This window comes from Silurus meridionalis, chromosome 15, assembly GCF_014805685.1.
Source record: "Silurus meridionalis isolate SWU-2019-XX chromosome 15, ASM1480568v1, whole genome shotgun sequence".
In the NCBI taxonomy this organism is placed as follows: Eukaryota; Metazoa; Chordata; class Actinopteri; order Siluriformes; family Siluridae; genus Silurus; species Silurus meridionalis.
The window spans coordinates 22,530,816-22,544,310 of NC_060898.1; the positions used below are offsets into that span (position 1 = coordinate 22,530,816).

Below are 13,495 nucleotides of genomic sequence, written 5' to 3' on the forward strand. Positions count from 1 at the left end.
CCCCTAAAAGTGACTTCCAGAGCAGCACGACGCCAAGACAGAGAGAAGACACATATGCAAGGTCCTTCTCTGACACCTCCATAAGATCCATCACAGACCTGGTCATGAATCATTATGAGGTAAAAGTGTTCTCAAAAAAAGCATTGCATTTGTGCCACCAGACATGACCGAGGATGAGATGCTGGACCTGGCTTTGAGACTCAGCGAGCAAGAGGCGAACAGTGCGAGCCGGAGAGAACAAGTGGAAGACGCCGACATGAGAAAAGCCATCGCTGAAAGTCTGCAGGTGAGACCGCCTGGCCGTCCTTCGCTCGGATCGCCGTTCCGTTGTTCATTAGATCCCGAATGACAGGATTCCCGTTCTGGAAGGTTGAAAAAAGTAGCCAGAATTTCCATTGAATTGTTTTACGATGCCTGGTGCCCTGGTCACGCTACACTTCTGGATCTTTTGACTCCCACTCTGAGCAAAGTTTTAAAGGTGGTCTTGCTTCTATCTTCCAGGTCAGCAGCATCTCAGAAACGTGCTCCAAGCGAACCAGGTCTGCTGCGAAGCCTCACCAAGACCGGGACACTGTGACCGCACACGTTCGGTGTAAGCTCTCCTTTTCGAACAAACTTGAGAAGGACGGTGGGAGTGATGAAGACGTTTCAGAGGCGCAAACGTCTCTGCCGCCAATGCCTGATCTCTCTCAGAAGACCTCGTCACAGCCTTCACCTCCAAGTCCGACCATTCCTCGGTGCCTTCACAAGTCAGTCACTTTGCACCGATCTGATTGTTTAGCGATCAGGACTTCATTACCGATTTGACTTCGTAGCCTTAAATAATGATGTCTGCTTTCTCCTATTTAACAGGAATCCCACTCTTCACTTCTGGTGAAACAGGAAGTCACTGCACACACCCCTGACTCTTCACAGAGTGACTCTGCACTCAAAATGTCCCCCGTCTTCCTCCGTGACTGCAGCGTCAGGCTGAACCCCAACCTCCTGAGCACCAGCAGCTCCTCAAAGAACCTCCCGCATACAAACGACAGCTCGCTCGGTTTAACCAGTCCTGAGCGCTCCGAGTCCAGTCCACCTGCCCCCAAAAGCCCCGTTTTCCTCAAAACTGACTCTAAAAGATGCACCAAGTTATCACGGGGCACACTTACCGATTGCACTTCTCACAGCAGCTTTAAAGACAACGTACACAAATCTGAAGACTTGTTAGGAGGATCTTCAAGCCATAAAAAAGGAGATTCCCCGAAAAGCTCTTCGCACGGCAGGAAAGCTCCGGGGACGTCACACGTTCCGGCGCCTGAGGTTTGTCCATGTGTGTTTAATCTGCTGGATTCGAGAAGGTACATGATTCGTATGTTAGGGTGCGTAACGGCACACAAAACTCACGGTCCGGTTCAATTTCGGTAAAAATGCAAATCATAAAATCGCATGTCGTTTGATAAAAAAACGAAACGATTTTTAAATGAAATGCCTGATTTGGATAAATTTATATATAAAATAATATTGCATCATATTTTATAAAACTAAAATATATAAAAATAGAATCAATTAAATCAATGCAATATACTTTTTTTTTTCAATTATATTAAGATTCTCCACAGCTGGAGAATGTTCCATGGGTTGCTATAGACACTGTTCATAGAATATAATAATAATAATTAATTAATTATTAAATAATTAATATAAACCTGTGATCCGATTTACAGCTGTCTTTATTAGTTATTCCATAGAACAGCGGCCCCCAAACCACGCCCCCTACATTTGCATATTTTGAAAATGTACATTATGTATGTACAAAAATTTAAAATTTTATTATTTGTTAGATTATTGGTTAAACTAACATACTAATCGAGCATTAGTAGGCAAAATAAATACATTTCAAATCATAATAATAATAATAATAATATTAGCAGGCAGTCCCATGTTATTTTCTGTTATCGCCCTCCAGCCAATCAGATTTGAGAATTCAACTGCTGTGTTGTACGAATAAATAATGACTCAAATATTTAAATTAGGTGTCCATGCAAATTCTTTTGATCATATGTCTGGAAAGGTCAAATCTGTTTAACTTTGTGATCTTTTGTTTTAAATCACAGGACTTTGTGAAGCTGAGACAGGTGAAGGATGAAGGTGAAGGTTCTCTGAGCACGCTGCCAGGTAGAGCTTTTCTCCATTTGCTTTGTGTGTGTGTGTGTGTGTGTGTGTGTGTGTGTGTGTGTGTGTGTGTGTGTGGTGTTTTCAGCGTGGCTGCAAAACTGAGCAGTGTCCTGCAGCACATAGGCACCACACAGAGCGACTGGTTCCTGCCGACAGGGCCTGCCAAGTTCTTGGGCTTCCTGTGCGATGGTTCCATACAAACAATGTAACAGGTTTTGAGAGATTTCAAGTCGGATTTCTGGTTAATTAAATAGAAATCGGCTCTTTGTTTTGGTTTGCAGACCGAGCGCCAGACTTGAAAGTGTCTTCCTGTACAGACTCCAAATCTTTGGATGAGTTCACTAGTCACATGGTCCTTCATTTGTCTGACGACGACGACGAAGATGATGAAGAAAACGACAAGGTGTTTATTGTATTCGTGTGGAGGTTTGGTTTCACACACGGATCGCAATTATTCCACAAAAGTGGAATGTGTTTTAAGTTAAGCAATTATTATTATTTTTTGAAAACAGATTATTCCTCCGAGCCCAGTCTTCCCTCAGGACCGTTCTTCACACGCCGGCCAAACGAAGCTCTCGCCAACGCAACCATGCACCTCCTCTTCACCTCCTAAAAACTCAACATTTCAGAATAAATCCAATTCCCAAGCATCTGAGCAGACCAAAGCTCTGAGAAAGTCTGCTGACTTTAAACTCACACCGACGGGGAAAGACGAAGGCCTCGTTTCCTACTACTGGGGAGTTCCATTTTGCCCCAAGGGGCAAAGCCCGGATGATTACACCCGAGTCATTCTCACTCAGCTGGAGGTGTACGAGAAGAGCCTGAAAGAAGCCCAGAGACAGCTATTGCACAAAGTGGACTGGGGTCTTCCCGTGAGTTAAACCTTTCATACCTTTCATTCTGAAATGACTCAGGAAGTTCATGTGCATGGTGTAATGTGGCCTCCTGTCATCAAACACGTTTACAAGAGCTTTCACACACAATGTGAGCAAGGTGCGAAGTTCGTACGAGGGGTTTGCACGGAAAAATTCGGTATTCGTGAAAATCCCATAACAGTATCTGTATGGACTAGTGCGCAAGAAGACTAGTTAATTTCAATCTCGACTCAAATTGCGTTTATTGTCTTATTTATAGCGACTTATACAGCGTTTATCAAAGCCTCATGCTAGTTCACTAACACGAGGACTATGGTAAACGTTTTGTTCAAGAAAAGCTTTAAATATAATCTGTGTGAGTTTTAATAACGAAGTGAAAAGAAACGTTAAATCACTGAGAGTCAAAACAGCTTCCAATTTACCCTGATTGTTCAAATCATCCTTGTTGCTCTCCGTGTGCATGACCATATAAGGAGTTTTGTGGGCGTCGCCATATGCAAACGAGCTGTTTTTCAATGAAGTTCTCTCTCATCTACAAATGGATCTTTTTGTTTTTATTATAATTGTGCACACACTACCCAAATCCTCTAAAACCCTAAAACATTTGGTGGTGTTCTTCACGAAGGTGTTCCCGTGCCCGATAGAGAGAGCACATAGCAGGAGACTGAAGCGCCACAGAGCCCCTCAGCTTCTGGAGGAGGAGGAGGAGGACGAGCGAGACGAAGAAGAACGAGAGAAACAGAAAGAGATGGACGAGTCTCAACCTCGGTCGGAAGAAGAAGCAGAGGACGGACAACGGGAGACGTACGTCGTCGTGTCCTCTCCGGAGACGGAGCTCGAGGTGCGTATACACTTTTACTGACCATAAGATTGGGATGTAGATTTTGGCATGTGGTTGCGCTGGAACAGGTTTGGGCCTCCATAGTTCCATGAAAGAGAACATTTTCATGCTAGCACATTAAAAGACCGTTTGGTTGAAGAGTCACATACGGTTGGAAAATTCAGGTGTCACAATACTTTTGTCCATATAGTGTAATAATCCTCTTTTCCACTTTTCCAAAACGATCTGAGACACGTCAGTCCTGTAGGATGACACACCTTTCTAAAACATTCTGCGTTCCAGGAGCGCTGTCTGCCCTCTTCTGCTTACACGAGCATTTTCCTGCCACGCCATTCAGAATCCTGGATTTCACTCATATTTTATTAAAAAATTGGTACCTGATAAATGTTATGAGTAGCTGATGCATTTTAGAATATAGAAAGCATAAAGAAATATCTGGCAACATCCTCAAAAATCGGACCAGAGTTCTAGATGAGGGTTTATATTTACGTTATAAGATGCATTTTAGAATATAGGAAGCATTAAGAAATATCTGGCAACATCCTCAGAAATCAGACCAGAGTTCTGGATGAGGGTTTATATTTACTTTACCAAATAGGGCTTTTTAGCCATTGTTTATTACGATTAGTTTTAATATTCCGATGTTCAACTATTAATTTACTAATCATTTATCCTTAAGAATTCCCCTTTGTGTTTAACACTATACCTCAAGTTGGCACTCAGATGATTAATTCTGTTTGGTTTATACCACACACTTTATTTCTCTTCCACAGCAGAAATCACCTTCGGCGTTCGGGCAGGCGGAGCCTTCAAATTCAGCGAAACCTTCCAGGTAACGATAACCTGCAACCGTTTTTTTTAATACGTCTAGCGAACAACCAATCAGTCTGGCTATTAAACTCATATGTCTGTGTAGTAGTTGCAGGAGGCCTGTTTCTCAGGAGCATTTTAAAGACACTGAAATCCAGCCTGAGGCTGATGAGAACGGTGAAGAAGTTCAGAACGAAGGATTTGACGCGGAGAGCGCCGTGTGTCCAGGTACATCGTTATCAAGACGTGATTTAATTGAATCCATTTTGGAATAATCTGTAATTTAACCAAATGCAAAAAAAAGGGAATGGTTGTGAATACTTTCCCGGATGAACTGTATGAATGTAGGATATATTTCACACTCAAATAGATACACACACACACACACACACACACACACACACGGCACAGGCACAGGCACAATATTATAACTATTATTATTATTATTATAATTGTCTGTGCTCAATAGATGCTTCCTCTTTTATTGCAATCTGGCAACCCTGGCAAGCCATATGTAAGAGTTTAGATTAATCCATGACTAATCTGAAGTGTGGATTTAAAACCAGAACCAGTTAAATTAATGTCGTCTGTGATCCCAGTGATATGAATAACCATCCAGAATAATTTACTATAATAAGTTTTTCATTACGTGCCCTCAAAATGACTTTCATGACCCATTCTCTTTGGCTTTTTCTACCCCTGTCTTGAAATAAAAAGAAACCCAGATGAGTGAAGACAACACACCAGAGCTGATGGTGACCAGTCCCACACAGGTACTCCTCTCAGTACACTTCAGCCCCAGAGCTGAGTCATAAGAACACTATCATAAGTATATTATTACTTAATTATTACTCTTCTGTTTTACCTTCAGCCCCAGATGCAGGCAGAGACTGACATCATGGAGGTGGATGAACTTACGGAGCCACCAGCAGAACCTGAAGAGAGGATGGAGCAGGAGCGTTCGGGCGAGGAGCAATCGTGGAGGGAGTCTGTTCCCTCTCAGGTAGAGTGTCCCATGTGCTCTCGCCTCTTCCCTCTCTGTGAGATCGAGATGCATGCCGCCTACTGTAACGGCTCTGTAGAGGAGCAGGACCACGATCACACCCAGGACCAGCTGGAGAACCTTTCACAAGGTCAGCAAGTCGTGTTTATTTTATTATTATTTTTTAATGATATGATTGAATATAATTATAGCTTGTTTTTCTACTCCCCTATTGTTTTCCCTGTATTTAGGGATTGCTCGACGGAAGAGCATAAGAAGAACCGCGATGGAAGACGATGTGAGATTTGAGAAGTAAGTAGGTATCACGTTCCACATATCTCATTCCGTGCGACTGAAAACCATCTTAGAGTTTTAAAGTTATCTGGGATTTTAACTTTTGTCATTTTCAAAAGTATTGGGACACTCGTCTTTTTTTCATCCGTGTGTGGTTCTTATAACTTTTTTTTTTGTCCATCAGATCGGAGCAGCGAGAGAAATGCTTCATATGTGAAAAGTTTTTCGTAACGAAGGAGTACGAGCAACATGTGAACCAGTGCATTAGACAGAAAAGTCTCGGACACAAGCAGGTAAACATCTGGAGAAAAAAACACCAAAACACGTCGGTATTTACACAAAGTTCCTAGTATTCAGAGTCGGGTTACACTCCAGTCTTACAGATGGACTTTCTGCGTGCACGCCAACTTAATACAACAAGTACTTCTTGTTAAGCCCAAAGGCAATCAGCGGAAGAAAAACGCTGATGCAGCAGAAATTCTTTTATTCTTTGGCTTCAAATGCATTTGAATATTTAAAGAAAAATGAGAGGCATTAAATATTGACTAATGCTGATATATCAATCAGCACATAAATCACAGCACATTTATATTCCGTAGCATATATTATACATATAATAATATCCTATCATTTAAATAAATAGAAAAAATATATTCCTAAAACTCTATATTCCTAAAGATCTTGGATTATGCAGGACAAAAAAAACTTTTCGGGGACTTTTAAAAGAAAAGTAATATACCCGTTTTTTTATTTTTTATGTTGCCATATTATTGTTAAAACCCCCTTAAATGTATTCCACTGTGACTTTTTTTGTGTGTGTTGAAAACCCACCAAATGAAAGATTTTAGTTTGTTGTGGTTTAGTCAGAATTCTAGTTGGTAGCATTGGACTTCAGAGTGTTTTTCACTCGAGCTGATATCATTCAAGAAGAATGCAGTAAAATCGACAGCCAGAAATTGTGCATAACTGAGACACGCATATGCTGTAGGCAAACTTCATCCAAATGTCTGAATAGCACCTGTGGAGAAGTAAGATAATGTGTATATAGTGTGTGTGTGTATGTGTATAATATATATATATATATATATATATAATTTATTTATTTAAAATTATTCGGGGTGTAACGATACACTTACACGTGGAACATTTTAAAATCTGAGTTCCCTCAGGAACGTATTAAGTGACGGACCACAATTTTGTTTAGTCTCCACCTCTTTTTTTTTTTTACTGTGCTCTTGTGAACACCGAATTAATTTGCCACAACGGAATTGGATTTCTGACGGTCTCGTCTTCTGGGGCCATAAATCCCTCTAAAATCCCTCCACCAGTCGTGTGAATGACTGGCGACTCCTCTGAAAGTTTAGTGTCCATTCCAGGTCACTTAATTCCAGCAAAACATCCCACCAGTCCTCACTTCAGACCTTCATCCACACGCTTCTCGGGATTGAGATGCTCCTTTAAGATGCACAGCCACCAAAAAGCTCATGTGCCCGTCTTTTCCTCAAACTTTCCAGCAGTAGTATACCTAAAAATTCATGCATAAGAAATAATAGAACTCCATGTTGACAGGCCGTAGGGCTAATGTGCGCATGTCGCAAAGTCATTCCGATTAAACATGCACGTGCAAACACTATATTGGATTAGAAAACGTCTTGTGAACAGTCCCCCGAATCTTTTAGTCGGAATGATTGCAATCGGAATGACAAAAAATATTTTGCATTTAAACATGGCTACTGTGGCGACTACAGTACCGGAAATAAGATTTGTTTTGCGCATGCATGAAAATGCTAAAGAATCCATAGCGCTGGTGTTAGCAGTCATCCGCTAACCAGGAAGTGGCTAACGCCAAACAGTAGCACTACGGATTCTTTAGCGTTTTATACCCAGCTTCAAGAATTTTTCTTAATAAGGAGAAAATCCTGACAATTCCGCATATGAAGGCAGTGAATCAATGAAGGCTGGAAGAAATTAAATAATTAGAACAGTTAAGTAAAACACATTTTTAGAAAATTAAATATTAAATGTAAAAACACACACTGGGGTCTAACAACTAATTAATAACATTTTTCTATATATTTAATTTTATTACATCAATTTAATCTGTGCCAATTGGTTTGATTACTTAATTTAATCAATATACAGTGGAACCCGGTTATCTCGCCCTCGGTTACCTCGACAACCATATTAAGTCGACGTTTTTGAAGTGGAACCGCCAAATTCTCGCTTTTTCTAAGTATTTTTTATCGGTTATGTCGACTTTTTTTATGTCGCTGAACCCTGATATCTCGAGCACAAGGGGGGAAAATTTGCCATTTAACGTCGGTTATCTCGGTGCAGCCGCAGAAGAACTCGCGGAAGTGGCGGAAAAATCAGGTCTTACAGCTGCTACAGGTGTTGTATTGTATACTGGTGAATCTCTGCTGTTAGTTAGTGCACATATGCCTTTTGTTGTTAAATGTTATGCGATGAACGGGAGGAGAAAGACGCGCTTGACGGCGCGGAACGCGGGATGAGCAAAAGCATAGAATGAACACCGGCAGGATCGGGGAGAATCCGCGGTGCGCTTTGGGAAGAAAAGAGCAGCCGTTGAGAGAGTACCGGTGGGAAGGCACGTACCGGGATACGCATGAGCGATAACAACGACCGCCGTGAACCAACATATACCAACAATAACGGACAGTGAGAGTGTGGAAGTTTAAATAGGAGCTGGTGATGATGCTAAACGAGCACCATATGTGCGCCATTGAAGCCGAGAGCTTCAGAGAAAGCGGCCGAGAAAACACCTGCCACACTGAAGGGGGCCGAAGGGGGCGTGGCAGGTGGATTCCTGACAGATAAACATGTACTGTATGTATTTTTATAGCATGCCTTCATCAAACAAATCGTGGCAACGCTGTTGTGTAAAAAATCCCTTCAAAAACACGTGCATGCACATTCTCATTTATTAACGCACATCATGTACATAAAGACATTTCAAGCACGTAATACACTGCCGCCATTTTGATTTTCGTTTATCTCGATCATCGGTTACCTCGATGCTTTTTGGCGACCCCCTAGGACATCGACATAACCGGGTTCCACTGTAATAAAAAAGTAAATTGCATTAATTCGTTTCATTCTATTTTATTTGTATCAAATGATATCAAATATTCTTTTATATATTATTTAACCAACAGCCATTTTATTCAACATTAAAAAAGAAATTTTAATTGCTGATGTTCACAATTGTTAATAATAATAAACAGCGTTAATAAAAAAAAAAACGACAAGCAATTTTCTTTTGCATTTCTTTCCCCCAACTGTACTGAAATTTAACCAAACCGTGAATATTTTAATTTTTTTATTTATTATTTTGCACCATCATTGAAATTTCTATTTGTTTTTTTCTTTTAGGGAAACGGCTTGCTATCTGCTTTGAATAGGACAGAAACGGTGCATCTAGGTATGTACACTCCACCCAGTTTCATCTATATGTGTGCCTTTTTTAATATTCCATTCCCCATTTAGTCCCCATTTACTGTTATAATTAGAGGTCAACCGATACCTGGTAGGTCGGATCGTACACAAACAACACTTCATGTAAAATAGTGCTGAACTTTTATTACAAAAAAAAAACAGGGTCAAGAAAATTAGCTAAATGAAATAAATATAAATATATTACATATACTAATAAATATATATAGTATTAGTAAAAAAGACTGTTACATCCAAAATGAATAAAAAAAAAAAAAAGACGTCAAATTAACACGTGCAGTCTGCGATTCACCTCCAGAGGCTGCACTCCTACTGAATGACGCAACCCGGAAAAACTATCGGAATGGATATTTACTGATAGAGCCAGCAATCAACTATCGGTTGACCTCTATTTACTATAACCGCCACTCTTCTGGGAAGATATTCTACTAGATTAGTGTGCTTGTGGAGATTTGTGAGATTTCTTTCAGCCACAAGGGTGTTAGTAAAGTCAGGTAGTGAGGTAGGTGAGGAGGCCTGGGGGGTGCAGTCAGCGTTCACATTTTTTTCCAAAGGTGTTCAAAAGGTTTAGAGCTCTATAGCAGGAGATCTTCCACTTGAACTCATGGAAAGCAGATCTTTATGGAGCTGGATTTGTGTCATGGTGGTTTAACTTCAAGTGGAGTGAGAATTTCATGCTACCTCATCCAAAGATGTCATGAGAGATAAGATTTTGAGGAAGAACCCAAATATGGCTAGAGAAAAAATCTGATGTGCCACTACTTTAGTTATAATCGTCTATAATCTGATGCATGGTTCAGGTTGTGTCAAACTGTTTCTTTAATAGTTTCGATGTTACACCAATAATGTCGGAGTTTCAGACGTGTCTAAACACAATGTCCGATCTCGTTTTAGATGACAGTGGAGCCGGACCGTCTAATACTGCAGTCAAAAACAATCGGTAGGTCAAGTTCACGGGTACGACTAAGACCTCCTGGGTCTTTAAGATTGAAACGAATGTGTGTGTGTTTCTCAGCAGCCATTCGGACGCCTCAGCGAAGCCTGCAGATTCTCAAGCTCCGGCGTATTCCGTCAGCACGTCTCCCTTTAAATCTTTCACTCCCATTTCTGAAATCAAGGACTGCCTCATCGACTTCCGGCAGCAGCACACAGACAGGACCAGCCAGAGACTCGGGAGGAAGAGGAAATTTAAAAGATAGCATTAGAATACGCTCCAGAACTCCGATTATCACGTCGCTTTTATGCCAAGGCTAATTCATGTGCCGCTATATATATATATTTTTATTTCTATGTTGTAGTTACTTCAATTAAACAATGTATTATTTAAGGTGCCTTGTTGTTCGGAATTTTGTAGATTGTGTAATGTTTTCTTTTATAACACATAAAATCCTTATAAAAATGAGGCCGTTTGCATAATCGTATATTCTTTCTTTTTTTTGTTTTGACGGAAAGTAAACATCTAAACTTTCGTTGTAAGTAATAAGACGGCTGGGTTTCAGCTTTTAACTACACTTTTGAACGTCCCCTTTCGCATTTAGTCTCCGTTTACCCTCCACTCTTCTGGAAAGATGTTCTACCAAAAATTGCTTGTATCCACAGATTTATACTTCTTCAACCACAAGAGTGTTAGTCAAGTCAGGTACTGGTGTAGGTGAGCAGGTGAGGAGGTCTTGGGGTGCAGTCCATAGCAGGAGATCTTCCACTCCAACCCATGTAAAGCAGATCTTCATGGAGCTGGATTTGCGCACAGGAGCATTGTCATGCTGGAGCAGTTTTAGGTCTTTTAGCTCAAGTGAAGGGAAAATGTTATGGTAGTGGATCCATAGACATGTACCTCTACCTTTGATTGTATATATAAAACAGGAATGTGCATCTCCGTAACTGTGGCTGATGCGATTCGCATCTCGATGCATCTGAAGCAGCAACTGATGCGATGCAAAACGATTCGCAGCTATTAGGATGCATTGCGATCTGATTTCCATTCGATTCAACATGACGCCATTCAATGTAATATGATACATTGTAAAAGGAAATATGCTCTACAATTCAATATGGTGCAGAAAGTGAACTTTTAATAATTTGGTTCAGACAGACGGCAAATCGTCAATTTATTTCAGTGACTTCTGCCTTTTCACAAACAGGACTTTTGTAGTGCAAAAAAAATAAATAAAAATTACGATATAAACCCAGACGTGCTCCTGTTGTGTATGGAGAAAGTTACAGCTCTACCTCTGCCATGTTAATCTGTATTCTATATGACTCTCAGGACACGCCTCCTCAGTGCTGCGACACGTCATATTCACGTAGCAGCAGCAGTGCTGAGAGAAACAGTTTAGCGACGAGAAATCGATCTACATATCAAATATTCTTCACTTCCTAAATAATTAAAGTAGATCTACTAATAATTAAATGTACATAAATAGGTCATTTACAGATTACAAATATGTTAATAACGATGCATCACAATACAAATGCTATGAAATTATTCTTGTGTTTGTGTGTGTGCAATAGCGCCACCGAGCGGTCAGCCGTATTATTTTTTAATGGCGGTTTTAAAAATGGCGGCGGCCACAAAACTTTAACTTCACATTTCATGGGGTTCTCGTTGGAATTACAGCGTGTGGACATGATACACACTTTCTCACTTCCAGCACCAGAAAAATTCTGATATATGTGATGTCATTGTTTTTGCTGATCATCTTTACGATTATTTAATTATTGTTTTTATTATATTAGAGGTCCTGCAATACATAAGATACATACAGCCTTATAACAGCCTTTCCCTGTTATAAGTTTACAGTCAGCCATGTAAATTATTATTCATTCGTTTATATATATATTTATAATTTGTTTTAATAATCTTGTTCTGTTGACATTAATTTTTAAAGTGATTTACTGAAATTATTGGCAAAAAAAAAAGAAAAATCTAAATACTACTAAATATGTTAAACCTTTTATCATTATTAAAGACAAGTATCAAGCTAAACAAAGAAGTACATGCATATTCTTACAGATTATATAAAAGCCAAGTGTTTGCAATGGACATGTAACTATAGAGTTTTTTTTGTTTATTTTAATAGACTTACAAAGATACAATACATATTTACACCAAATTTCAAGAAAATAATTGAATATTGTATAATGCACAATTTTCATTTTATAAAACTCTAAATGAATATAATTCTTCGACTTCCTTAAAAAATCCAAGCAATAAATAAACTATAGAACATTTCCTCCATGGTTATACAGTATATTCAACTCAGATGACTTGGAAATGCAATTTAAAACTAGAAACAATTGTGTATATGTTTATTTATTAATGTCCAACTTTTTAATAGAATAGTTTTAAATGTAAATAAAGTTTAAGTAAATAGTACATTATTTGTTTTGTCATCTCACAAGCTGTTTGTCTAATGGGTTATCTAGTTTCAATACATGAAGCTGCAAAAAAACCCTATTTATTTTATTGAGAATGTTAATACTTTTAAGAGATTTGATATTAATAATTTATTATATAAACATTTGTATTGCTTTTTTTTAAAAAAAGATTCTCTACATGGGTGCATGCCACGTTTTCTGTAGTTGTTACTGCTTATGATGATGCATTTATTTAAATATATATTTATAATGAGGTCTGTTCACATATTTAATGAAAATATATATTTATTTTAATTCACATTCTACACATTTGCAAATTTAGGTATTCATAGTCACACATATAGGATCACGTGCCTTCTTTTATATCTCCCAAAATAATTCATTTGAAAGAAAAAAATTATATTAGTCATATATTTTTTATATATTATAAAAGTTTTCTTGTTGGCGTCTGTCCATGTGTAGAATTTGCCGGAAAACAGAATACATATACGTCGCTCTTATAGCGTGGCAAGGTCACGTGATCCTGCGCTTCACCACATTTTACGACACTTGCCGAATTAAAGCTCGTCTTCCTCAAAACAGAAGAAAAAAAAACATATTTGTGTTTTTTTTTTAAACTAAAATAAAGAAGTAAAAACAAACTTGGTGCCAAAATCATTAATAAAGAACACTATCTTTCAAGAAATT

General features: G+C 39.0%; 1 protein-coding gene and 1 non-coding gene across 7 annotated transcripts; both read left to right on the forward strand.

Moving 5' to 3' along the window:
• Positions 1 to 608: 608 nt before the first annotated feature.
• Positions 609 to 10,832, forward strand: uimc1 (ubiquitin interaction motif containing 1). Of its 6 annotated transcripts, none has more exons than XM_046868359.1 (15): positions 609 to 749; positions 853 to 1,299; positions 2,094 to 2,154; positions 2,436 to 2,557; positions 2,667 to 3,026; positions 3,655 to 3,870; positions 4,644 to 4,702; positions 4,787 to 4,908; positions 5,398 to 5,453; positions 5,552 to 5,813; positions 5,914 to 5,974; positions 6,141 to 6,249; positions 9,350 to 9,398; positions 10,325 to 10,370; positions 10,446 to 10,832. In XM_046868359.1, exons 2-15 carry the CDS (start codon positions 934 to 936, stop codon positions 10,627 to 10,629), a joined length of 2,073 nt encoding a protein of 690 aa, XP_046724315.1. In that variant the 5' UTR covers positions 609 to 749; positions 853 to 933; the 3' UTR covers positions 10,630 to 10,832. The 6 variants fall into 6 exon arrangements, with proteins under 6 accessions (XP_046724315.1, XP_046724316.1, XP_046724318.1 ...); XM_046868360.1 differs by having other exon boundaries at positions 10,449 to 10,832; XM_046868362.1 differs by having other exon boundaries at positions 4,790 to 4,908.
• LOC124398526 lies at positions 2,227 to 2,355 on the forward strand. Its single transcript, XR_006928084.1, has one exon. It is a non-coding gene; the product is annotated as a small Cajal body-specific RNA 14 (non-coding RNA).
• Positions 10,833 to 13,495: the final 2,663 nt, after the last annotated feature.

Bases quoted from the DNA above. Each gene is read 5' to 3' on its own strand.
- uimc1 (XM_046868359.1), top strand. From the start codon at position 934: ATGTCCCCCGTCTTCCTCCGTGACTGCAGCGTCAGGCTGAACCCCAAC. The intron at 2,558-2,666 runs GTGTTTATTGTA...TTTTGAAAACAG, and splicing joins ATGATGAAGAAAACGACAAG to ATTATTCCTCCGAGCCCAGT. The intron at 9,399-10,324 runs GTATGTACACTC...ATCTCGTTTTAG, and splicing joins GACAGAAACGGTGCATCTAG to ATGACAGTGGAGCCGGACCG.